The 27,372-nt window shown below is 45.0% G+C and overlaps 1 protein-coding gene and 1 long non-coding RNA gene across 4 annotated transcripts in view; one reads left to right on the top strand and one right to left on the bottom strand.

Annotated features, from left to right (window-relative positions):
* Positions 1 to 9,521: 9,521 nt before the first annotated feature.
* On the bottom strand, positions 9,522 to 20,331 carry LOC141982308 (uncharacterized). Its single transcript, XR_012638018.1, has 3 exons — positions 20,165 to 20,331; positions 10,914 to 11,494; positions 9,522 to 9,992 (listed from the first exon to the last, which is right to left on the bottom strand). It is a non-coding gene; the product is annotated as an uncharacterized LOC141982308 (long non-coding RNA).
* A 175-nt stretch (positions 20,332 to 20,506) lies between these two features.
* Positions 20,507 to 27,372, top strand: part of C2H8orf34 (chromosome 2 C8orf34 homolog) — a 220,104-nt gene continuing 213,238 nt past the window's right edge. For 2 of the 3 annotated variants that reach the window (XM_074944265.1, XM_074944264.1), the window contains exon 1: positions 20,507 to 20,892. In XM_074944265.1, the coding sequence (XP_074800366.1) occupies positions 20,767 to 20,892 (126 nt within the window). In that variant the 5' untranslated portion in view covers positions 20,507 to 20,766. The remainder of the gene's footprint in view (positions 20,893 to 27,372) is intronic. The other variant, XM_074944266.1, reaches the window with a different exon arrangement.

Here is a 27,372-nt window from a genome sequence, read left to right as displayed (position 1 = left end):
AGGAGAGTGGACACTGAAGACAAAAAACTTGGCAACTTGCCCTTATTTCTCTCTCTTTTTTCGCTCATATGTTGCATTTTCAGACACACCATTCTAGTTAGAAATAAGCAAAGTAGTTCTTGAATATAAAAACCTAATTTAAACCCTCATCCCTTTTTCTAAACTAAAACATATTGAGTGAGTAAGGAGTGCAAGGGGAAAGTTTATCTGGTGTAGTTTACATGGGGAAGTGGAACAAGGTGGTACAGAGTCTTTAACAGTCCTGAGGGCTGGTTGCTGTGGAGGGGCTTTTTTTTTTTTTTTACCCAATTGACCTTGGACTTGTGGATGACTATTCAAACTAAACTGCTAAACCTTCTGAGGCTTGCCAATCACTAATGCATATCATCTAATAAATATTATTTAAGGCTCAGTATTAGCAACTGACTTATATAGAGATGCAGTTAATATGTGGAATACTCCTTCTCCCATAATATACTTCCTCCACCTCAAACGGACCCACTTAATAATTCCCTTATTTATTTTAGCCCCATAATCCAGCTCAGTGCAATAGCCTTTTATCTTATCCAGCAACAAATCTGGCATCAGTTTATTTCTATTTTCCAACACATACAGGAGTTTCTTAAACCTTTCTTCAGAGTCTCGGGTCCTTCTTTTTCCTTTTGCCATTTATATGTAGATATGTACCTCATCCGGCTCCCAATGACTTCAGGGAGCAAGACTGGGTCCACTAGATGAAATCCACACCCCTTCCTTGGCTCAACTTTCCTTTTCTCATTGCTTTTAACCACAGCCCCAAGTAAACACATCCCTTATCTATTTTCCCTGTCATGTTGACAAACTGACAGTGCAGCATGGGATAAGTGCCTCTGACAATCATCTTCTAATAAGCTCAGTTCTTCTCTTCTTTCTGGTCTGTAATCCTTTCCATTTCCTTCAGTGCCTTAATCTGTTCAGCAAGATTCCACTTCACTCGTTCCCACCATTCTCCTTAAAATTAACCAGTCACTCTTATTGTTTCCTCTTCCAAGCTTATGCCATCACTTGTTTCACTGTGCTTCCTTAAATGCTGCTTCACATTTTGCATTTGTCATAAAAAAGTCTTGTGTATTCATTCACCTTCATGAGTATCCCCTACTCCTTTCTTCAGCTATTTCTCACCTTTACCATTAGCTTTATCACTACCAAAAGCCAAACAAATGTAATGTAACCCTTCTGCCCGTCAGAGTTGGCAGCAACAAGGGCCGGGTTCAATATCTAGGGGATCCATTCCAATAGCACAATGCAAACCGGCTCGAGCCCCCACCCAGTGACCTGGGACAAATATATACCACCCCAACTTGGCGCCTCCAAGAGGCAATACTTCCCCTCTCGCAAGCACATAGTCTGAGTGTAGCAAAAAGCCTTTTAATAACAGAGAGAAACAATGTGGCATTATGTTGGGGAAACACCACCAACAGGATTCATAACACAACCCATGAGCAAAAAAACCCACCCCAAGCAAATTGGGGCATGCCCTTTCCCTTTGGTTCTTGAGTCCAGCAACCCCAAAGTCCCAAAAGTCCAATGACCCAAAAGTCTCTGTCCCTGGTCAGGGCAACCCCAGAGTTCAAAAGTTTATCTACAGAGCTTTACCTCCCAACCTGGGAGGAGATGGGGGCGGAGGTAAGAGGCACCTCACGTGATCTGAAGCTGACCTCCCCACAGCTCCATAGGCCTTCGCTCCGCTCCACTCCGCCAGCCGCCCCACGAACTGCTTCACTCAGCTCTGCTCTGTGGCCCACACGCAGCTCCCGCTGTCCCACGAACTGCTCTGCGTCCCACCAGCCACTCCCGCCATCCTATGAACTGCTCCACCAGCCTGTCCACAAGGCACTCCAGCCATCCTGCAAACTGCTCCACAATATATCTTCAGGCTCCCCCACTACTTAACACAACACTCAGTGATTTCAGCTCTTAGTCAGTTCAGCTCTTTGGTGAATTCAGCTTGTAGTAAGGGAGCCTCAGTACTAGTACACTATTAGCCCAAAGTGAGCTCAGCAGCCTGTAACTAGATTTCTAATGAAATCAAAATTAGCTCTGATATTCTACAGTAGAGAGAGGAAACAATTAGCATGTAAGGCCCTCACTAAAAGGCCTATGCCACCAAGTATTAATACTTGTTCCCAGCCTCTCTCAATTCACAGAGTTTTGGAACCCATGACCCTTGCCTAGCGAGTGCTACTTAGTTGATGGTGAGTCCCTCCATCATAACAAAAGGCCAAGTACAGTTCCAAGCACAGTTCCCATAATCAAGGTAATAACAATTTATTCTTCCTGCCCCAATAACAGAGACACTGGGGATCCCACAGCAGCCAAAGTGACCATTTGGGCAGCTATGGCCTCATTCTAGGCAGGGTGGGTGTGCCTATGCAAATGAGATCAGCCCCTGAAGTTCTTTTCCACAACTTGCTACACCTCACCACCAGATGTCAGGGTGGAGCTCATCCTGACTCTGCTTACAGTAAATTAATTGTAAATGTAAATTAAATATAATTATATCTGATAATGCAGTACTGTTCATATCAGAGCCCTTCTTTCTCTAACTTGTTTAATAATGCTTATCTCTCAGTTATCTCTGATTCTAAAGCAGTGGTCCTTAAACTTTTGTACTGGTGACCCCTTTCACATAGCAAGCCTCTGAGTATGACCCCCCCTTATAAATTAAAAACACTTTTTTATATATTTAACACCATTATAAATGCGGGCGGCAAAGCGGGGTTTGGGGTGGAGGCTGACAGCTCACAATCCCCCATGTAATCTGGTGACACCCTGAGGGGTCCCAAACCCCAGGTTGAGAACTCCTGTACTAAAGATAAGGTGCAAGGAAAACATTCCCTATGCTGACTGACTATAATGGATCAGGGGAAAAAATTACAATATAATTCTAAATGCATTTGAAATAGTGTACAACTCCTATCTACACTTGGCATAAAAAAGTCTATAGAATGAACAATTCAAAATCCATTCCATAAACCCAGTTATAACGGAACAGCCACAATCCAATTTGTTCATACAAATATACTGCAAACAGAGTTAAAGAGGGTCAGTCAATAGTTATTGCCACTCTAAGGCCTTGATCTTTGAAACATTTACACATGTGCTTAACTTTATCCGTGTCTATAGTCCTTTTGATTTAAACTTGAGTAAGTACTTCCATGATTGAGGCCTAACTTTTCTTGCTTTAATACCTTTTTATGTGGTTGATAATTCTAATTATTTTCTGTACTTAGAGTTTTGAACTAAATAGTTGATGGACAGAAATTTAAAATGACCAGATAGGAATCTCTATCTAAGAGCAGGATTAAATCTGAAGTATGTTTATGAAGTAAACAATATATTCCTCTATTTGCATGAAAAAATTCGCAACAAAACAACTCCCTACATCTCTTATTAATAATTCAGACACACAGGAAATCAAGCACACAAGTAACCTAGTGTCCAAATCCTTTCAGTTTTATTACAGAAGATAGTATTTTGTTTAGGACAATGCAGTTTATGAAATGTAAATTGTTTTATCAAGAGCTTGAAAATTAATCAGTTAAAATTAATTAAAAAAATTTATTAAGGATGTCATGTCACTAATTATAAACCAAGCTTTTCCCCCTATTTTGAGATAGAAGACAAATTCAATTACCTTCTTGCTAACTGTATGAGGCACATTCTTATTCTGAGGCAGATCATGTTAAGCATGCTACGCTCTCTATTGCCAGCGATAGACAGTTGATGTTAGGGCAATAAGCTGCAACTTCAATAAAATTAAATGGTAGCAGGAATTTAAAACCGCAGATAGTTAGGTGGCAGAAATGTCAATCTCTCTTTCCAAATAAGCAAATCAATCAGGATGGAATTGCCCTGTGCCCAGCATTTCCTAAGAGGCACAGCCCCTGCAGGGGAAAAATCCCTAACCAAATACTGCCCCCTCAGGAAGAATCAGGTATGTTTTGGTATATAGCTTTAACACTGCTAACTATGTCCAAACCAATACAGTCCAAGATCCTGGTACTCTTCTTCAAAGATTTTAATGGACATAGGTTTGACTGTCTCAAGGACTTTCTCTACTTTCACATCACTCCTCAATTATTATGAGCAATTGGAAAAAGCTCCAGCTATCTAAGGACAAGGAGTGGAATCCACAAAGCTCCTAAACACAGCTTTAGGCACCTAAGTCCTATTTCTAGGTACCTAAGTCACCTGCTTCAATCGACAAAATTCCAACAGAACACTTTAGGTGCCTAAACTCACTTGGCAGCTAAATTTTTCAAAGAAAAAAATCCCTAGGTACCTACATTTCTGCTTTTGGGCATGCTCCTTGCTGCCTCCATCTAGAGTCTATCTCCTGCTTAAGCCCCAAAGCCCTTCATGAACCAGGGGAAGACAGGTGTTGCCTTGCCACCTAACTTGCCCAAGAGGCCTGATCCAGTAGACGTGCTCTGAGAACACCTACCAGCGCAGGCTCCTGTGACAGACTGTATCCTCATGTTCATCTCTTTTACAGGACTATGATAAATTTTGTACAAAGTTTGCCTTGTGAGGTATCATTTGAAAACTCATAACATGCTATCTTGTTATTGTCCTGGTAAAATAAGTGGTGGCAACAATGCACATAAAGTTATAAGGTTTCTCTGTATATTATTACTAGATGTGTTCCAAGTCTGGGGGGAGCAGCCACACACCAGTTCCCCAGAAAGAAAAGGCTAGCGAATGCCTCAGCCAAGCGTCAGCAAAATCAAATGGATCATCACCTGGTTTAAGTGGCCATTCTTTGGCAGTAAAGAAGATGTGAGTAAACATTTACACTTTGACAAAGAAACAGCTTGGGGTTCCCGTCCACCCAGACTTTCTCTCTTCTAAACCCTAGCTGGAGATGATTCTCAAAGAAGGGGAAAAAGTATAAAAATGGGGAGCAGATGCCCCAAGTGATTCTGCCTTTCTCTCTACCCACGGCATCTACAACACCTGAAGAACAAAGGAAACAGCTTTGGACTGGGGAAGAGATCCAAATTGAAAGATTCGGCCAGGAAGACTGCTAAAACATGGTGTTTTGCTTTGAATTAGGCATTAGTTGCAATTTACTTCCATTTTCTTGTAACTAATTCTGACTTTTATGCCTCATTACTTTTAAACACTTAAAATCTATCTTTCTGTAGTTTGTAAAGTTGTTTTAATGTTTTATCTAAACCAGTGTGCTTGCACTGAAGTGTTTGGGAAACTCCATTTGAGATAACAGTATTTATGCATATGATTTGCTATTAATAAAATAAGAGATTTTATATGAGCTTGTGTTGTCCAGAAGATGGCTGGGCAGTACAAATCACACATTTCTGGGGGAGAGTCTGGGACTGGGAATTTGCTGTTGGTGCTCTGAAGTGTAATTCAATAGTGGCTACAGCATAATTCAAGAGTGGCACTCACACAGTATAGCTGGCAGTAATTTACATGATGGAGGCTGTTTGTAAGCAGACCAGGAGTGGTTGTTCTCACAGCAAAGCAAGGTAAAAGGCATCCCACATTACAGAATTAAGAGGACACAGCCATTCAAATGTCATACAAGTCAAGATTGTACCATGGGTAATGTCACATCCCTATTCAAAGGCTGGCTGCAGCAGTGGCAGTGCCCACCTTATGACTTTTAGCCCTGCGGTTTGAGTACTCATCTTGGATGTGGGAGACCCAGATTCAATTCCCCTCTCCCTGGGAGGGGAGAGAAAGGATCTGAACAGGAGAGTGCTTAACCACTGAGCTATGGGATATTCTGACGTGGGGTTTCCTCAGTCTCTCCTGCTAAAGCTGTTGCACTCTAGATACGTAATGAAAGAGTGATTTGGTGACTGAGATAATGTGTGGGAATAACTCGGTAGTGTGGTGGTTCAGACATCCACGTGGGGAGCAGGAGATTCTCAGTCAAGTCCCTCTGCTCTAATCACTCTTTCATTATCAATCAGAATATCCTATAATTCATTGGTTAGAACACTCTCCTGAAAGGTGGGACAATCCTGTTCAAATCCTTTCTCCCACTCTGCCAGGGAGGGCAGAATTGAATTTGGGTCTTCTACAACTAGAGCCGTCCCGAGGGGACACTGAATCAGGGTGACTGCGCCAGGCCCCACGCTTTGGGGGACCACGAGGGTGGGCACGATTGGCTGGTGCCACATGGGCAGTAGGTAAACCGCTGGCTTGGGGAGGCTATCCCCAGTCCTGCCCCTTTCGCCCAAGGGAGAGCGCGGGCCCCGGAGTGCCAGGAGGGAGAGCGCTCGGCAGCAGCGCTGCAGCCTCCCCAGCCCCAGAGCACCGGGAGGGAGAGCATGTTGCACCGGGAAGGTGGGCGGTGTGGCCCCAGCCCCCTGGAGTCCAGCAGAACTGCCGAAGCAGGGCCCTGTGGGGGTGGGGGAGGAGTGTGGGCAGGACCACACCTGGCTGTTTGGGGAGGAACTGCCTCCCCCAGCCTCCCCTCCCCCTCTCCAGTGCAGTCGGTCCCGGAAGTGATGTCACTTCTGCCCTGGGCCCCGCATCCCCCTAGGTATGGCCCTGCCCACAACCCAGTTAGTACACTTTTAGCGCAGTGGTTAGACATCAGGTGGGCACTGGCACCTCCACCTCCTCCGGATGTTGTGCACGGAGAAAGGCAGGCACTTTACTCATTCCCGCAGAAAACTATGTAGATGCATAAGACAGGAGAGGGGTTCCCATTTGTGGATCACTAGCCGACCTAGGCACCTCCTGGCAACCTAGACTTAGGTGCTTATCTCTGAGAAAGGGATGGTTTAGAACACTGGCTAGCTTGGACAGTTCCCCACCTAACAAGCTGGCTTTTATGGGTCACATTCTTAGGAGCCTCTCTCTCCCCATTCATTGTACAGGTAGGGAACCGAGGCACCTCGCTCAGCTTTGTGAATTGCACTGTTGTTCCTGTGGCTTTTCTAGGCACCTAACAATTAGGCAACATGATGCTCAGCATTAAAATGCCTACGGCTATGTTTACACTACAAAATTAGGTCGAATTTATAGAAGTCGATTTTTTAGAAATTGATTTTATACAGGCGATTGTGTGTGGCCCCACTTAAGACCATTAAGTCGACGGAGTGCGTTCATAGTACCGAGGCTAGCGTCTATTTCCAGAGCGTTGCACTGTGGGTAGCTATCCCACAGTCTCCACCGCCAATTGGAATTCTGAGTTGAGATCCCATTGCCTGATGGGGCAAAAAACATTGTTGTGTGTGGTTCTGGGTACATGTCGTCAGGCCCTCCCTCCCTCCATGAAAGCAATGGTAGACAATTGTTTCGTGCCTTTTTTCCTGGGTTACCCATGCAGATGCCATACCACCATGGAGCCCGCTCAGCTCACTGTCACTGTACGTCTCCTGAGTGCTGGCAGACGTGGGACTGCATTGCTACACAGAAGCAGCTCATTGCCTTGTGGCAGCAAATGGTGCATTACGACTGGTAGCCATCCTTGTCATCTCCTGGGTGCTCTTGGCTGGCCTCGGTAAGGTCGGTCGGGGCACCTGGGCAGACATGGGTACTCCTGGAAGATCTCGGTGAGGTCTGTCAGGGTGCCTGGACATAAATGGGAGTGACTCAGGTCATTCTCTTCTTTAAGTTTTGTCTAATGGAGATTCAGTCCTGCCTGGAATATCGGCAGAGGGATAGCTCAGTGGTTTGAGCATTGGCCTGCTAAACACAGGGTTGTGAGTTTAAGCCTTGAGGGGGCCATTCTGCCTCAGGCTGCTCTCCCACCCAGCAGCACCATGAATACCCAGGAGACAGTAACAGCTAGCAGTCATACTGCACTGTCTGCTGCCAGCCTACCCCTTGCTCCTCCCTCCATGAAAGCAACAGCCGACAATCGTTTCACACCTTTTTCCGTGCGGGTGCCATATTGCTGTCAGCATCATCATCCACCCACCGCTTCTGCTGCAACTCTGCTCTCCTACAGATGTCATACCACGGCAAGCATGGAGCCCGCTCAGATCACCGTGGCAGTTATGACTGTTCTAACCACGCGTATTATCCAGCAGTATATGCAGAATCTGAAAGAGTAGTTGATGGCAGTGCAGTGAGGAGAGTGATGAGGACATGGACACAGACTTCTCCCAAAGTACAGGCCCCGGCAATGTGGACATCATGGTGGTAATGGGGCAGGTTCATGCCATGGAACGCTGATTCTGGGCCCGGGAAACAAGGACAGACTGGTGGGACCGCACAGTGTTGCGGGTCTGGGACGACTCCCAGTGGCTGCGAAAATTTCACATGCATAAGGGCACTTTCATGGAACTTTGTGACTTGCTTTCCCCTGCCCTGAAGCTCCAGAATACCAAGATGAAAGCAGCCCTCACAGTTCACAAACGAGTGGTGATAGCCCTGTGGAAGCTTGCAATGCCAGACAGCTACCGGTCAGTCAGGAATCAATTTGAAGTAGGCAAATCTACTGTGGGGGCTGCTGTGATCCAAGTAGCCAACACAATCACTGAGCTGCTGCTATCAAGGGTAGTGACTCTGGGAAATGTGCAGGTCATAGTGGATGGCTTTGCTGCAATGGGATTCCCTAACTGTGGTGGGGCGATAGACGGAACGCATATCCCTATGTTGGCACCGGCGCACCAAGGCAGCGAGTACATAAACTGAAAGGGATACTTTTCAATGGTGCTGCAAGCACTGGTGGATCACAAGGGACGTTTCACCAACATCAACGTGGGATGGCCGGGAAAGGTACATGACGCTCGCATCTTCAGGAACTCTGGTCTGTTTCAAAAGCTGCAGGAAAGGACTTACTTCCCAGACCAGAAAATAACTGTTGGGGATGTTGAAATGCCTATAGTTATCCTTGGGGACCCAGCCTACCCCTTAATGCCATGGCTCATGAAGCCATACACAGGCAGCCTGGACAGTAGTCAGGAGCTGTTCAACTATAGGCTGAGCAGGTGGAGAATGGTGGTAGAATGTGCATTTGGATGTTTAAAAGCGTGTTGGTGCAGTTTACTGGCTTGGTTAGACCTCAGCGAAACCAATATTCCCATTGTTATTACTGCTTGCTGTGTGCTCCACAATATCTGTGAGAGTAAAGGGGAGACATTTATGGCGGGGTGGGAGGTTGAGGCAAATCTCCTAGCTGCTGATTATGTGCAGCCAGACACCAGGGCAGTTAGAAGAGAACAGGAGGGCACGGTGAGCATCAGAGAAGCTTTGAAAACCAGTTTCATGACTGGCTAGGCTACAGTGTGAAAGTTCTGTTTGTTTCTCCTTGATGAAAACTCCCGTCCCTTGGTTCACTCTTCCCTGTAAGCTAACCACCCTCCCCCCACCCCCGATCACCACTTGCAGAGGCAATAAAGTCATTGTTGCTTCAAATTCATGCATTCTTTATTAATTTATCACACAAATAGGGGGATAACTGCCAAGGTAGCCCAGGAGGGGTGGGGGAGGAGGGAAGGACAAGGCCACACTGCACTTTAAAACTTACTGAATGCCAGATTTCTGTTTCTTGGGCAGTCCTCTGGGGTGGAGTGGTTGGGTGCTGGAGGCCTCCCCCACTGTGTTCTTGGGCATCTGGGTGAGGAGGCTATGGAACTTGGGGAGGAGGGCGGTTGGTTACACAGGGGCTGTAGCAGCGGTCTGTGCTCATGCCTCCTTTCCTGCACCTCAGCCGTACGCCAGAGCATATAAGTTTGATACTCTGGTAGCCTCAGCATTGACTCCTGCCTTCTGTCAGCAAGCTGACGCCACCTATCATCTTCAACCCGCCACTTATTATCTTCAACCTGCCACCTGTCCTCGCGTTCATATTGTGCTTTCTTGGACTCTAACATTGTCTGCCCCCACGCATTTTGCTGGGTTCTTTCAGTGTGGGAGGACTGCATGAGCTCAGAGAACATTTCATCGCGAGTGCATTTTTTTCGCCTTCTAATCTTCACTAGCCTCTGGGATGGAGATGATGAGCGTTGAAACATTTGCAGCTTTGGGAGCAAAAAAAAAAAAAGGGAAAGTAGTAGTTAAAAAGACATTTTAGAGAACAATGGGTAGATTCTTTCAGGGTGAACCTTGCTGTTAACATTACATAGCACATGTGCATTTGGTACAAGGTCGCATTTTGCCTCTTATATTGAGGGTCTGCCAGTTTGGTGTGCAAGATCACACACGCAGGGCCGGCGGGCAGCAGAATTCGGCTTGCAGGCAGCCATGGTAAGCCACAGTCTTTTGGCTTCTTTAACCTTCATAACATGTGGGAATGTTTTCAAACAGCAGCACCCTCATTTCCTATACCAAACAGCCGTTGGGTTGGCCATTTAAAATGGGTTGGCAATTTAAAAGGAGGGGCTGCGGTTTTTGGGTTAACGTGCAGCACAAACCCAACTAAACCCCCCTCCACACACCCAATTCTCTGGGATGATGGCTTCACCCCTCCCTCCACCACGTGGTTAACACCAGGGAAGATTTCTGTTCAGCCACAGGCAAACAGCCCAGCAGGAACGGCCACCTTAATAAAATTACCCTATTTCAACCAGGTGACCATGAATGATATCACTCTCCTGAGGATAACACAGAGAGATAAAGAACGGATGTTGCCCGAATGCCAGCAAACACCGGGACCGTATGCTGCCATGCTTTGTTATGCAATGACTCCAGACTACGTGCTACTGGCCTGGCGTGGTAAAGTGTCCTACCATGGAGGACAGAATAAGGCTGCCCTCCCCAGAAACCTTTTGCAAAGGCTTTGGGAGTACATCCAGGAGAGCTTTATGGAGATGTCCATGGAAGATTTCCGCTCCATCCCCAGACACGTTAACAGACTTTTCTAGTAGCTGTACTGGCCGCAAATTAATCATTAAACATGCTTGCTTTTCAACCATGTATTATATGTACAAAGGTACACTCACCAGAGGTCCCTTCTCTGCCTGGCTGGTCCGGGAGCCCACCTTGGGTGGGTTCGGGGGTACTGGCTCCAGGTCCAGGGTGAGAAACAGTTCCTGGCTCTTGGGGAAAATGGTTTCTCCACTTGCTTGCTGTGCGTTATCATCTTCCTCGTCCCCAAAATGAGCATCCCTGTTGCATGATAATCCATTGATGGAATCAAAACACAGGGGTGGGGTAAGTGGTGGCTGCACCCCCTAGAATGGCATGCAGCTCATCATAGAAGTGGCATGTCTGGGACTCTGACCCCGAGCGGCTGTTTGCCTCTCTAGTTTTTTGGTAAGCTTGCCTGAGCTCCTTAAGTTTCACGTGGCACTGCTGCGGGTCCCTGTTGTAGCCTCTGTCCTTCATGCCCTTGGAGATTTTTTTCAAATGTTTGGGCATTTTGTCGTTTGGAACGGAGTTCTGATAGCACGGATTCGTCTCCCCATACAGCAATCAGATCCTGTACCTCCCGTTCGGTCCAAGCTGGAGCTCTTTTGTGTTCTGGGACTCCATCATGGTCACCTCTGCTGAGGAGATCTGCACTCACCTGCAGCTTGCCACGCTGGTCAAACACGAAATGAGATTCAAAAGTTTGCAGGACTTTTCCTGTCTACCTGGCCAGTGCATCTGAGTTGAGAGCACTGTCCAGAGTGGTCACAATGGAGCACTCTGGGAGAGCTCCGGAGGCCAATACCGTCAAATTGTGACCACACGACCCCTAATTTGGCCCTGCAAGGTCGATTTCAGCGCTAATCCCCTGGTCGGGGAGGCATACAGAAATCGATTTTAAGAGCCCTTTAAGCCGAAGTAAATGGCTTTGTCGTGTGGACGGGTGCAGGGTTAAATGGATCTAACGCTGCTAAATTCAACCTAAACTCGTAGTGTAGACCAGGGCTTAGTCTCTTTATGGATTCCACCCAAATTATTCAGCATGTATTGCTACTTCAGAAAATCAGGATGACTTCATCTCTTGCCTCCTTTGGAACACAATGCAGAATGCATCTATCTGCATGGACTTTCACATCATAAAGACAAGGACCTTTAGGTTGGTAAATGTTCCTTCCAACTGCTGCCCCTGGGTAACTTCTCCAAATTCAACTCCATTAAGATTGGAGCAGAGGATATAGCAGTGTTTTCATCTCACTTTTTTTAATCACAAGTCTTGAAATGTTTAACGTTTTTCTCCAGCTGCTGCTCATAATTTCATGAGATCTCAGCTTTTGTTTAAAATAAGTTTCTAGCCCTCATGGCTGTGGAGAAAAACTTGAAAATGTGAGCTCTAACAGCTTAAAAACCAAAACATAATCAAAAGGAACCCAAATTACCGTATTTTTAAACCTCATAGTTATAAAGCTAATCTCATGTAATCTTGGCCCTGACATATGATTTTTGAATGCTTGGAGTTGGCAATACTGTTATAGACCATCCAGGACTATACTGAGGGCTATACTATACTTCTTGGGTCTGCCTCAGCAGTTAAAAGCAGCCAGAAAACCAATTTAATTGGCTCTCTAGGATTCTCCTAACAAAAAGGGAAACCTCAGAATAACATCAACAGCAGGTGTTAAAGTAATATACTTGAAAATAGGGGAGACAATGTTTTACTTTTTATATGCACTAAGTAATCTGAGCATTAGCTAAGGCCCTGATCCAGCAAAGTACTTTAACATGTGCTTATCTTTAAGCATGTGTGGGCTCATTAAAGCCAATGGGACTACACACGTGTGAAGCTAAATACATTTAGGAATGCTGGCTGGATCAGGGCCTAAATATTTGACCAGTAAAGTTAATGAGGATGTGCCTCTTGCAGTTCTAACACTGACAATAGCTATTTAGTTAATATAAAAATATTTCCATGTACGTAGACTCTAAGGTAACCTTGGTATAGAAGCATAAAATGCATTCATAAAGTTGTGGGAATAGAACCTGAGTTGAAACTGCTAGTTGATAAAGATACAGCACTTGCTTATAGAAGGTCTGAGCCTGAGGTTTCTTGCACAGAGCAGCTTGCAAATGTAATCCACACCAGCATGTGACTCTTCCTCCCCTCTAGTGGCTACCTGATCCACACAGGATGATAAGAGCTGCAGCTGCCAGCTAGAACACTTGCGCCTTTTTAAATCCAGGTCTCTGCTACAAACTTCTGCCAGCATAGCTATCTTGGTTAGAAGAGTGAAGTGGTGTGATCCCTGACCAATATAGCTGTGCTGGCAAAAGCCCCTACCATAGATGCAGTTATACTGTCAAACTGCAATTTTGGCTGGTATTGCTTATTTCGCTTTGGGGAGCTGGAATAAACTATACTAGCTAATGTACATTTTTTGTCAGTATAAGCTGCATCCATACCAGTATGCCAAGACTGGTAAAGCACTCCTAGTATACACATGGCCTAACACAACCCATGCTGAAGGGTCTTAGTTCAGTCCCCATTGACAATCCATGGGGATGGGGCTGCTACACAAACAAGTACTCATGCAAAGTGGTATTAGGCAGGAAGAGTTGCATGCAGGAATCTGATTTTGTGCTGCTAATGTTGTTTGTTTAATACTGGTTAATAATTGAATCAGAATGCAGAACAGGGGTGGGCAAACTTTTTGGCCTGACGGCCACATGAGAGTTCCAAAACTGTATGGCGGGCCGGGTAGGGAAGGCTGCGCCTCCCCCAAAACAGCCTGGCCCCCACCCCCTGTCCCCCCCTCCCACTTCCCACCCCCTAACTGCCCCCTTCAGAACCCATGACCCATCCAAACCCTGCCCATAACCCCCCTGCTCCTTGCCTCCTGACTGCCCCCTCCCAGGACCCCTGCCCATAACTGCCCCCCTGGGACCCCACCCCTTATCTAACCCCCCCCGTTCCCCATTCCCTGACTGCCCCCCAGGACCCCCTGCCCCTTATCCAACTCCCCCGCCCCCTGCCCCCTTACCATGCTGCTCAGAGCAGCAGGACTGCCAGCCAGCCATGCTGCAGCCCTGCCACCCAGAGCGCTGGCAGTACGGCAAGCTGAGGCTGCGGGGGAGGGGAGCAGCAGGGGAGGGGCCAGGGGCTAGCCTCCCCAGCCAGGAACTCAAGGGCCAGGCAGGACGGTCCCGTGGGCCGCAGTTTGCCCACCTCTGCTGTAGAAAGAGGAATATAATCTTCAGTTTACATTACAAAACATTTGTATTTAGAAAGCTGTTAATTACTAGGGGCCTGGAGTGTCAATATTGCTGAACACAAATGTAGCCTGTGATAGAACCTAGACCTTTTAAGCAGTGTATTGTGTTTTAATAAATGCACTGTAAACACTGCATAGTTAAACAGAAGAAACTTAATTTCAAGATGCCTAACCAGATATGGGAGACATGCCTTAGAAGCCACTGTTTATTTCTAAAGTTGCTGTTTGCAGGCAAAAGGAGGGCTGAAATTTTTCACAATCAATTTTTTCCTCAAGCTCCTCCCTCCCCTCAACACAAACAGTGTTCAACCTGTAAACTTATACAGGTAAACACTTTTAATATACTTAATAATAATAATACCTAGCTCTCACATATTGCTTTCCATCAGCAGGACATGGTCTCTGTGTGAGGGGAGATCATGCATTTCCTCCTATAACTAAGCTGAAATGGCCTAACCTATTCTGAATTAAATCAAGTGCATGAAAAACAATTTTAAACAAAAGAATTAAACATTATTACATTCTAATGGCTGGATTGGTAGTATGACCTTAACTTTATCCAGCTGGAAAAGTTTATGATTAGGTGAATTTCCCAGTGCAGAAAAACTATTTGCTGAAAAGAACTAGAAGAAACGATTCCCAAACCAGCCATTGCAAGGAGTAAGGTGAATATGAAGAAGAAGGAAAATTGCATAATTTGCATCCCAGAATAAGAGGAAGCAGAACATTCTCTCCCAGAGGCCTAGCTACTCATCGCACTCAAAGCCCATTACTGGTTTCTGAATCCACAGTTTCTAAGGGCTTAATTCTTGTCCTAGTTGCATGAGTCCCAGAATATATAAAATTCATGAGATTCTTGCCCCCTGACTGCTCCCCCCCAGGACCCCTGCCCATAACGGCCCCCCTGGGCCCCACCCCTTATCTAATCCCCCCTGTTCCCCATTCCCTGACTGCCCCCCAGGACCCCATGCCCCTTATTGTTCTAATTGCCCCTACCTTATTCTAAAGGTAATAGGAAATGTATTACAACAGAATCCAAGCATTAGTGGCCAGTCTGAGGTTTCAATCACAATATGCAAATTATATACATTATATAAATGTAGATCAAAAGATATAAAGAACCAGATTCAGCCTTGATGTAAGCAGGTGGGTCTCCACTGAAGTTAGAGTCCTTCATATCTAAATCAGGGTTGAATTTAAAGTTGTGTAGCCCTCATCTTGGTGTGAATTTAAGAAAAAAGGAAGGAAATTCAAGGTTGTCTAAAGCTGATCTTTATTAAGATTATTATTTTTTTAATAAAAAAAACTTATACTAACCCTTTAGCATTAATCCATTCAGGTGATGATGGCAAACAGTGTTTGTGAATGACCTTATCTGGGATAAAGGATAAATTGAACAATGCAGTTAGAGACTTCAATTTGTTTCTAAGACAGAGTATCTGAGCCAGAGATCCATGTTTAGAGCAGGGGAGCCTGCCTTAGCCCTGCTGCAGGCTGCTGCCAGCCCAGAGCCGCTCGAGGTAAGTGGTCCTGGGCTGGAGCTTTCACTCTGAAGCCCTCCTGCACCCCAACCCCCTGCCCTGATCCCCCTAACCCTGTGCTGCACCCCAACCCCCTGCCACACTCTGCACCCCAACCACCTGCCCTGAGCTCCCAATGTACCCCACATGCCTCCTGCACCCCAACCCCTTGCCCTGAGCCCCTTCCTGCACACCGCACCCCTTCCCACACCCCGCACTCTCTCCCCAACCCCAGCCCTACATTCATGGCCCTGCATATAATTTCCCCACCCAGATGTGGCCCTCAGGCCAATATGTATTCCCACCCCTGGTTTAGAAGAATACTAAATAAGAAGTTAGATGACAACAGTCTAGGTCAAGAACTGCTAGATCACCATTATTTTAAACATCATGGAAAAAAAGGGTCATAAACTTGCGAGGGCATGCTTTAGGGATGAGGAAGGGTACTATTTACATAAGATATAGGCATTTAGAGATGGACTTTATTTTGATTAAGGTAACTCAGAAAGAAAGGGACATGAGAATAAAAATCACTGGGAGGTTTTCATTAAAGGCACTTCAGTTACATTTTTGAAAGCAAAAGCAACATACAGAGTTAAAGCCATTGTACTTGACCATTGACTGATGGCTCTCTCACCTCTTCTTGATATAGAAACTGACTTTGCATAAAAAATCCAACTCTACAGAAACAAACCATGAAAGTAGAGAAGTAAAAGGTAGAAAATAGAAGTAATAATGAAAACATTTTTCTCTCTTCCTCTGGATTCTTATGAAGACGGTGTTTTTGGATTGTTTGGGGTTTTTTTTGTAGCAAATATTATATATCAATGCTTCTTTATAAGCTTTCAGAGTATCCTCCTGTGTAAAATTATTTCATATTAAAGAAAAAAATGTGACCTGAAAAAGTGAACCCTAATTTGGGGGCTAGAAAACATTTAAAAAATCAGATAATATTGGATTTCTTTTAATGTGCCCTCTAGTAATGTTTGTTTTGTTTTCTAATTGCTTTATAAATGTTTTAGTATGGGATTTATGGTTAATTTTTTTTATAACTGCAGCATACAGTACTTATTGGAAGTCTCAAAGCTATGTGTATCTCTGTGATATATGTATTTCCACATTTCCATATTTCCCTTTTATGTAATGAAGTCTCTCTCACTCAAAATGCCATCTGGAAACAAGCTTCATGCAGAGCATATGGATCAACTTTTAGCTGAGAGGTAAATTGTTGACTTGACACTTGGTGTTTGTGACCCACAGGGTGTCTTTACAAACAGCCAAGTCATCATTTTCCTTTTCTGCTAAGCAATGCCTGTTTCACTCATTCTGCAGAATACTTTTTTTTTTTATAAATATACACATCTAGGGCCTGATTTTCAGAGAAACTGTCCCCTACGACTCCAACTAAAATGGATAGGAATGGCAAGTGTTCAGCACCTTTGAAAATTGGGCCCTTAATGTTGGAAATGCAGTGAATGACTTATTACTGAAATTATACAGAATATCATTATGGTAGCTGGAATTGTGCAGGGAAGTCCCTGCAACCAAATGGATCAAAACAAAAAACACCCTATTGAAAGGAGACACTCCATTGCACACACTTATTCCCCTGGGGAGAGGATGAGAGTACACACACAAAGTATGACAGATGTTAGCCACATCACTTAATGCACTACTGGAGAGCGCTCAGAGGTGAGGAGGTATAAGAACCTGAATAGAATAGAATAGGGTTATGAGACAACCTCTACTTTTTCTGTCTGCATCCCAGCTTTTACTACTGTTTTCTACTATATACTTTTTATGGAAACAGTGATACCTTTTGCTTTCTGTGTACTATACCTCTCTACTTCCCTGAGTGAGAATTCCTGCAACCTTTTTGTTCTTAGAGTTCAGTGAAGACTATTACATAGGAAACACAGTCTGTATACTCTTTCAATAACAAATCTCACTCCCACTAAAAATATACTGTTTATATATGAAGAAACATAAGCTTTTTTTTAAAATTGCTGTTAGATATCTAAAACAGCACTAAATGAAAGACTATTATATTGTTTTGTTGAAAAGTAGCCTAGTATACAATTCCTCATACAAAACAGAATGCTAGAATTAATATAAATTATACATGTTTTAAAATTTGTAATGCTTCATTAAAATTAATTGACAATCCATTTTAAAAGGAGCTATATTAGTGTCCTTAGTTTTTTTAAAAGCTTGTTTAAAATTTATTTTAAAATGTTTCCCTAACAGCCAACTGAGATAGACACACACACTTTATAAACTGCAGTCACTTATTTTTAGAGATCTTAATGTTGCTTATACCAAACAGCTGATGACTGTATTGTTTGAGCTCTGTGGCATAAAGTGAAAAAAATGTGCTAACTCTGAAGCTTCTTGTTCCCACTCTATCATGCCACTGAGCCCACACTCTGCAGGAAATACCTGTACTCCTACACTTCAGCAACAGGCAAGCTTTCCATTAGAGAGCTATGAGAAACTTTCAGCCATAAAACAGTAACGTGCAGTCCACGCTGGATAGTAACTTTCAGGCTCTTGGTAAGGAAATATCTGTGATTATGTCTCCCTGTAGTATCTGGTCCACATAGAGGCCATGAATCTGCTATTTACATCTAACAAAGTTGTTCCATGAGATCATAGGATGCCTTTATTTACAAAGGTAGTAGTTGTGCTGTTGGTGCTGTAGGCCCTGGGCTCTGTCCTTGGTGATGACCCCTCCTGGTTTTGTTACAATAGCTCCGTCAACTGGGCTCTTTATGGTGGATACTAAACTAGGAAGTCTGAAGACTAGTTTACAGCTGAGGGTGAATTAATGGTGGGGGAGAGAGAGAAATAAGAGACAAAATAGCAAGAGACATAAGAAAACAAAAAGATGTATAAAACCGAGGCATAGATCTTGAGGTGCAGCTAAATTGCACAAAGTGTAATTCTGGAGGCATGTGCAAGCGTGGATTAGATGGGTTAGCCTACTTTAAAATCTTTATTACAGCTGTTGTTTTATTTGAATTGTTGCCAGTGCACTTTCTTACACTCCTCTCTTCTGACCTTTATGGAGCAGCAGTACTTTGCTGATGCTATTGTTACTTTGTGCAATCAGATCCCTGTGCGCTGTTAGAGCAGCCTAAGGACTGCTGTAATTTATGCCAGTTGTATTGTCCACGAGAGGCTATAAAAGTCCATTCATGCCCCTTTTTTCTCTTACACTGAGGTGGAGTAAGAGACTCCACTTCAGTGTAAGAGATTCTGTTGTTGATTCTGCACCACTGCTCTTCATCCTCACTGGGCTGGTTAGAATGGTTTTAGTGCCAAATTATTCTAGCGATGCCATGCACTGTAACTGGAGCACACCTCTCCCCCCAAAAAACTATGGACTGATTTGTACATAGAAGGCTTGAGTGCCAAAAAGATCTAAAAATCTCAGAATCCTAATGTAGAAAGACTCTGTGCCACTGGTGGCTATTTTAGAAAATAAAATCCATGTGTTGCTGGTTTTGGATATCAGTGGTGAAAACAATTGTGCCTCAGCAAAGAACACTGTGCACAATGTCTCTCTGAACTCACAGGTACACAGGGGGCATCACACCCACTGCTGCCCAACTGCAAAAAGGTGTATAAAAACTGCAGTATAAGATGTATTTGTAAAAGGTGCTCATACCTGACCTCCTTCTACAGCAAGGGACAAGTCTTTGAAATGAAAAGCAATGTAAACAGTAGTCAGTAAATGTGGAACCTGAACTCGTTATTCAAAATTCACCTCCCAATCAAAGAAAATTTGAAAAAGGAGCATCTTTTGCTCTTGAATTTGTTGAACATTTGAGCATTGCCTGACATGGTGGTGCAATGGACTAGAAAGCCTGATTCAGCAGATATGCTGAATGTTCAGCATAACTGGACACACACTTCATAACTCTTTGTTTTTTCTTGTAGGAGACTTTAAAATAAAAAGAGAATGTTTGTGGTTAAAATAGTTCAAAATTAAAGAGTGAATTCTGACAGAGCAGAACTAATTCCTGCTGATGAATAAAAGCATGGAATGCTTAAATCTTGAAAACTGTGTTTCGTTAAAATATTCTTTTTTGAAGGGGAGAAGGATGGTTATGACTCTGCTTACAGATAAAGTGAAGAGATAATTGCCTGAAGTGCAGAAAGAATAAGTACTGTTCTCTTGGTTTCGACCGTAATCCAGCTTCCTCTAAAACCAGGTGAATTTTATGTTGACATTAATGGGATTTGGATGAGGGCCCTTGGTTACTGGGGTCCAGGTACTGATAGAAGGGAAAGGTCTATATGTATTTTACATTGTTTTATTACGATGAGCAGTGCCCTCAGCACATAGACAGCTAGAAACTTCATCATTACCAAGAAAATAATTTGAGGCAGAATAAAACCAGGGAGGAAGGGGAAGAATTGGATACACCCAGCACCCCCCCCATGCCGCATGTGCCAAACAAATCATTTACTAGAGTTTGATCCGTTCCTTTTCAATCAATATGCAAATGAGGGGTGTGAGGCTTGTCCGTACAGCCCCCACCCCCACGTTACCTCGCCTGGATATTAACCGTGGCCGATGACAGTCAGTTTCCCTGAGCTCGCCAGGAAACTTCAGCCAGCGGGGGAGGCGTGTTACCGTGTGTCGCGCTAGCAGCGAGGCGCTGGCAGCGGGGGAGCCCGGCGCGGAGCCGGGTCGCTGCCGATCTGGCGGGAGGCTGCGGGCTTTGGTCCCGTATGTGCGAGCGGCCGCCGAAGAGCCGGCCCGCCCCCGCGCAGCCAGCGGCTCTGGGGGCGCAGCACCGGCCCCGCCGCCGGTTGCGCTGTCCGTAGGGAGGCAGCTGGGCGAGGCGAGCGCGGTGGCCGGGGGAGCGGAGCGGCTGCTCCGGTAACCAAGGAGCCGACCCAGACACCCGCCGGCGCCGCTCCCGTCTCCTCCCGCCGGCCCCGCTCTGCCCTGTGCCTCGCCTCCGCAGCTGCCTGAGGGCACCCCCGCCCCGCCCCGCGCTGGCGAGCCCCAGTTGCCTGAGTTGGCTCCGTCCCTGGGACTTGGGCTTTCGTCTCCCCCTGCGGGGGCCCTGCCCGCTCCCGCCGCCAGAGAGCCCCGCGCCTGCGGGAGAGTGAGCCGGGCCCCCGCCGCGGCAGCTCGGCTCCTGATGGCGGCGCACCAGCAAACCAGGATCCAAGCCTACCTGGAGCGGAACAGGATCGGGCCCCTGTTCGAGGTGAGGCGGGGCGGCCCCGGCGACCGGAGCGGGGGTTGGGCTGCCGGGGCACGGCAGGTGCGAGCTAGTGTGTGACCCCCCCCCCCTCCCCCGTGAAACGTCATGCGATTCCACGGGCTGCAGGCGCGCGACTTGTCCCCCGGCCGCGCACCTGCACCCTCACCCGCCCTGGCCCTGCTCTCCCAGACACGCGCCGCCTCACGCGCAGGGATTCCCCCCGCACGCAGAGCGCACGCCCCCAGCTTGGCCCCAGCCGGGGGAAGCGAGTGAGGAGAGCAGCGTGGGCAGCCGCCCTGGTCTGTGTGTGAAGGGAGCGGGGAAGCGTCCCGCGCGTTGCTAGGGCGAGGGGAGAGCGAGTGACTTTGCCCCGTCCGGTCTGAGAGGCGTCCCTGTCATTTCCATGGGAGCGCTGGGAAGGGCTCCCGAAGGCTCGCTGGGCAGCGCGACCTGTGCTCACACACACACAGCCGCCACATGGGAATACTTCCCTGGGCGTCCCTGTGCTTCAGGGCGAAACATAGAGGCTATGGGAGGCAGGAGAATGGAACAACTCCTTCTGATTGCTTAGAAAGAAATTCAACATAGCGAGAAATGAATGTGTATTTACAGGGAAATCACCGCACTGGGCTGGGAACATAATAGCAAATCTGCCTACTCCTACTGAAAATCTGTAAGAAATGACATCGGTGCTGCTGCACCCCCAGGCTTGAAGTGGATTCCATCATGTACAGCCTTTACAGTTCGGTTCAATGGCTCTCCGCATCCCCACTATACAAATTGCTCCAGCACCCGGAGAAATGATGTATTTTACATCTGTATTTGCAATAAAACACTTGGCCACAGGCTACATACAGTATTTTGCTAGGTTTTCTTTAATATGAACAAGATCTACAAAACCTAAGTGTGTGTATGATCATATATAGTACTATTGTGAGACATAATCTGTTTTTCATTATTTTCCTTATCCTTTACCAATCTTATTACATCTGATTCACCTATTAGTGTTACTTACCTGAAAAATAACAGTTTGGTGAATTGTGTTTCTCCATGTTAGGAGGCATCTTCAAACTGCAATAAAAAACAGATTCAAATTTTGTTAGAAAACAAGTTGATAAGGGTCAGTTGTTTTATCTTACATGGACTAAGGCTGTTATGACAGAATACCTTGGTTCAGATTCAAGGAAGTGGATATTTTCATTCTTCAAATCTGCAATAAAAACTCTCTTTTAAAATTCAAAGTAGATACCAAGGAATAGACCAATTTTGGTATTTCTAGATTTTTATCAAAATCAGCACACACAAAATTTTCCCCTTTTTGATGTTAATGAAATGTTAGATTTTTATAAACATGGTTGCTTGGCAACTATAATGAAAACAATGACTAATTTGTCTCCTCTTTTGACTTTTCACTAACAGACCTGCCTTTTATACACTAAAATAAAAAAAACCAAAACACCTGACCCAATATCAACTTGTTCAATATAGCCAATTTCTCTTAACCAAGTTTCAGAATACTATAAGATGCTCATTTCTATTATTAAGAATTAGTAGGATGTATTAATTTTTAAGGACTGGGGGAAAAAACTGCAAGAGGTTGAACCTGTTTTGATACCTTGTATATTATTAGAGTTACACTTTTGGATGAAATTCATCTTGATGCAGAGCTCTTGTGCAAGGTCCTGCACGCCACTTAAGCCAGAGGTGGGCAAACTTCAGGCCACATCCAGCCCACGGGACCGTCCTGTCCAGACCCTGAGCTCCTGGCCAGGGAGGCTATCCCCTGGCCCCTCTGCTGTCCCCACTCCCATGCCACCGTGCCGCCAGCTCTCTGGCCCGCTGCTCCTCCCGGGCAGCGCAGCTGGCACTAGCATGGTATGGGGGCGGGGAGCGGGGGGTTCTGGAGGGAAGTCAGGGGACAGGGAACAGGGGGCAGTTGGATGGGGTGGGGGTTCTGGAGGGCAGTCAGGGGATGAGGAACGGGGGGCATTGGATTAGGCGTGGGAGTCCTGGGGGGCCTGTCAGGGGGCGGGGGTGTGAATAGGGGTTGGGGCAGTCAGGGGACAGGGAGCGGGGGGGGTGGATAGGGGTGGGGTCCCGGGGGGTGATTAGGGGCAGGCGAATCCTGGGAGGGGGTAGTCAGGGGACAAGGAGCAGGGGCGGTTGGATGGGTGGGGGATTCTGAGGGGGGCAGTCAGGGGGTGGGAAGTGGGAGGGAGTGGATAGGGAGCAGGGGCCAGGCTGTTTGGGGAGGCACAGCCTTCCTTACCTGGCCCTCTATACAGTTTTGCAACTCCAATGTGGCCCTCGGGCCAAAAAGTTTGCCCACCCTTGACTTAAGCCTTGCAGATTACCTATGCAGCAGTTATAGGTGGATAAGCCATCTATACCTCCCAACATACCATTGAGGAGTCTCTGTACCAACTCCACTTAGGCCAGTATTGGGAACTGGTGTAAGGAAGGGAGTTATTGGATCCATAGAAAGGATGCAAGGGCCCTGTAGTTGCTTTTCTAGTCCATAAAATAAGTGTGTGCCTTTTTACGCAAAGAATCTCCTGCCACTTCACCCAGATAAAGCCTGGCTGCTTCTGTTTTATGCGGGTGATGTGAATTTCGTAGAATCTAGGACTTGAAGGGATCTTGAGAGGTCTATCCAGTCCCCTGCACTCAAGGCAGGATCTTCCTCCAACATTTACGGACTGTCTAAGAGGGATGTTTCTTTCCTCTTCATGAGAGGGAAATAAAAGTTATATACACATCAAGATATCGACCATCCCTGACAGGTGTTTGTCTAACTTGTTCTTAAAAATCTCTAATGACAGAGATTCAAAAACCTTCCTAGGCAATTTATTACAGTACTTAACCACCCTGACAGTTAGGAAGTTTTTCCTAATGTCCAACCTAAACCACCCTTGCTGCAATTTAAGCCCATTTCTTTTGTCCTATCCTCGGAGGTTAACAAGAATAGTTTCTCCCCCCCCCCATCCTTGTAACAACCGTTTATGTACTCAAAAACTGTTATCATATCCCCCCTCAGTCTTCTCTTCTCCAGACTGAACAAACCCCATTTTTTTTCAATCTTCCCTCAGAGGTCATGTTTTCTAGACCTTTAATCATTTTTGTTGCTCTTCACCAGACTTTGCTCAGTGGAAATGTCAATTTTTCCTAGTTTGATCCTGACATCCTTAGTCAAGGAAAGCACCTTTGAAGTCAGTGGGAATTTGTCTTAATCAAAGACCACAGGATCAAGCTAATAATGTAACTACGCGTGTTGTTATATAGAAAGATATAGTAGATTGTGTGTACATTGTGCTCCTAATAAGTTAAATTGAATAATATTTTATAGCTTGTCATGCCTAACAAGTTTTGCCATAGTATAAAATGAAACAGATACTTGGGTTTCAGTGAAAGGTGGGTAAAATCCTCTTCACGTTATTTTTGGGTTCTTTATCCCATTTCCATTCCTGATTCTTATTAGTCACCAATTGGCAAGGACAATTGTCCTTTGCAATGTGTACAAACTCCCTGGTGCCCAGCCAGTATAGGGTGAAGTTAGATGGAGCTCAGTAAAGGTTATATTTGGTCAGCAGGTCATGGCTATTATTGTCACTATATATGGTTCAAGGCAGAAGCTTTAAGGAAGTGCCTAAGTATTGCTGATTTAATAGTGAGCGAATGGAAGGATGCCACAAGGAATGGGGAGAGAAACAGTGAATTGAAGTGAGGAAAGCCAGGATGGCAGAGGATAAACAGAAACTTGTCCATCTATGTACGTAAATGAGCAGTACGCTGTAGAAAATAGGATTTTGAATTCCAGACGCAATTGTACTGGCATAGCAAGCTGATGTCTGAAATGCCAAACCATATGTTTTTATGACCAGTAGTTCCCTTGCATGTTAGTCTGGGTGGTTGAAGCTGTTGGTCAGTGCATGGTTTGTCCTGCCAAAGGTGCCAATTACTGACAGTTTTGTGTATGACAGTGTAACTGTCCTCCTTTCTGTCCTGTGTTATCCTGTACTTGTTGCCTCCATTTCTGTCCATTATTCTCCCTATTGTACTGTACTAGTAGTGGCCAGATCTGAACACCAGCTCTTATGGAATTCAACAATAGCAACACATGGTGTACATGGGGATCAATAAAGTTGCAGTTGTTTGGGAAATCTTTGTATTGTAACAATTATATGTTGTCCCAATGTTTTCAGGGGGATGGAATATTTCACTTGAATGACACAGATGTAATAACTGAAGTGGAAAATGTTTGAGAGTATTACCCCTTGCTAAAATTTCAGTTCTAGATACCTCTCCCGAGAAGGCTACTTGTACCTTCCTTATCTCCAGAGTAGAGTTAATGAGCCATCCTTGCCACAGTGAGTCCGCGGGAATCAATTAGAATCTCCAACCCCTGTCAACAGGATGGTCAATACAAAACTCCAGGCATCCTGCTGCAAAGGGCAACACCCAGCTCCACTTAGCTAAAATCATGCTCAAGAGTGTGCAGCTATGATTGTGGCTTGGTTGTGGCAGGGGTGTTATATACAGCCGTTGGTGAGAGTATGTATGTATGTATGTATGTATGTATGTATTGGGATTTAAACAAAGGGTATCTCTACACTGCAATGGAAGCCCAAGCTAGCAGACCCTGGGTTTTATAACCTAGGTCTTGAGCACCTACACTTATTTGTAATCCCAGGTTAGGAATTGTTGAACCTTGGGTCCCAACCTGGGGCTCCAGCATCCATACAGCATTATGCGGGCCATATCTCAAATTTTTCTTGTTGTCCTGTTGACAACTCTGTGATATATTGAGTCATAGAGTTTAAAGCGAGAAGGGGCTGCCGGATCATCTAATCTGACCTCCAGGATATCACAGGCCCTTACGCTACCTAGCACCTACACACTAAATGCAGATTAATGTGGGAAAACTTGGCTGTCCACCAAACTTGACTGTCCAGAGGCCAAAAAAAGTCTGCTGGTAGATTGTGGAATACTCTTGGTGGACTCCCAGAGCATAAGTCCTGTGGGGCTGCGTCTACACCACAAAACAGCACCTGAACCCTTGGGCCTGGATTGTCTCAGGCTCGGACCCTCCTCCCCGGTAATGTGAGACCGTGAGTTTGAGCCTTGGGTTAGCACAATTTGTGTGTAGACAGAAGGGGGGTTAGGCTTGAGCCTGAGTTAGAAACCTGGGCTTACACTGCAATGTAGATATGCCCTCAGACTCTGTTTAACAGGAATTTTGAATGTGGAATTGTTTCTGGGGGGAAAAAAAAAAGTGAAGCTTCACAGTGTGAACAGGACCTGTGTATATATTGTGTATAAAGCTGGCCAGGAAATAAGTGGGTACAGATTTAGAATATTATTTCTCTCCAACTGAAGTATTGAGTCACTCTGAATTCCCAGGACCCAATTCTAAAGTTCCTTTCTCATGCAAGTAATTCTCACTCATGCTAATAATCCTAATAAAGTCAAGCTCCTTTGAACGCTCGGAAACCAGGACATTACTCTTTTAGGATCAAACTGCTCCTATTTGTCGGAGAAAAACGCAGTTCTCACTCTCAGGTTGGGTGCAGCAAATCAGATACACTTTATTATCTCAAGCAATTGCACAGAGGGAGAGAGTGCACTAGGACACAGGGTTTCCCCATCTAGGCAGGTCTCACCCAGATAAACAATTAGAGCAAGTATTTATACCTTTATTACAGACAATAATAAGCAACAACTGCATATTGTTTATACATATTCCTTCATGATATCTTATTTTTCTTACCATTTCTCTTATAGTCTGTATTCTATTCTTATCTAATACAAGGTCACAACAGCCTCTTTCACAGTTGTTTTCCACTCGCTTAGCACTATCCCAGCTTCTACAAATCTCGAGTTATTAAAGCTAGAGTTAGCCTGACTCCTGCTCATTTCAGAGGCCTGCATCCAAATTCCCTTTATCTACTTTCAAATAGTGAAGTAATTGGGCATTTAGCTATTAACCTGAAAAGGAACAGAAACAGTCCTTTAAAAAGAGATTGCGGCAGACCTATAACAGTTCTGAGACATATATAGTGATTTGAAGATTTTCTGATGTATAGAATTAAATGTTTGGTTAAGTGTTGAAAAACTAATCTGTACATTGTTATGCTAACCAGAAAATGGTTAATTCCTTGAACTAGGTTTTTATTTATTTATTTATTTTTAAATGACTATACCTAAGATCTGGACTCTGATTGCTCTCTTATAAAGCAATAGTGGAATTTTTTGTCTTAAGTTGACTTCAGGGACAGTTTTGCCTGAACAAAGGGTTGCAACATTAGGCTCACTTTGCCTACAGTTAACTAAACTTGTCCATAATTAAATTTCTAGCCTCTGAAAAACAAATATTTTTCAGTCTCTTTTTAAAATATGCTTTTAGTAACACATGTGCAAAACTACATTTTTCTTATCAAAGCTGTTGAGGGAACTTGTTTGATGTGTGTTCTAATTACGCAGTCAAGCTTTGTTGTTAGTTTTAATTTTTCTTTTGGTCTCAGAAGGACTAGTTGAAAAACA

This window comes from Natator depressus, chromosome 2 (genome assembly GCF_965152275.1).
Source record: "Natator depressus isolate rNatDep1 chromosome 2, rNatDep2.hap1, whole genome shotgun sequence".
Classification (NCBI taxonomy): Eukaryota; Metazoa; Chordata; order Testudines; family Cheloniidae; genus Natator; species Natator depressus.
This window is presented reverse-complemented; position numbering and strand designations above follow the sequence as displayed.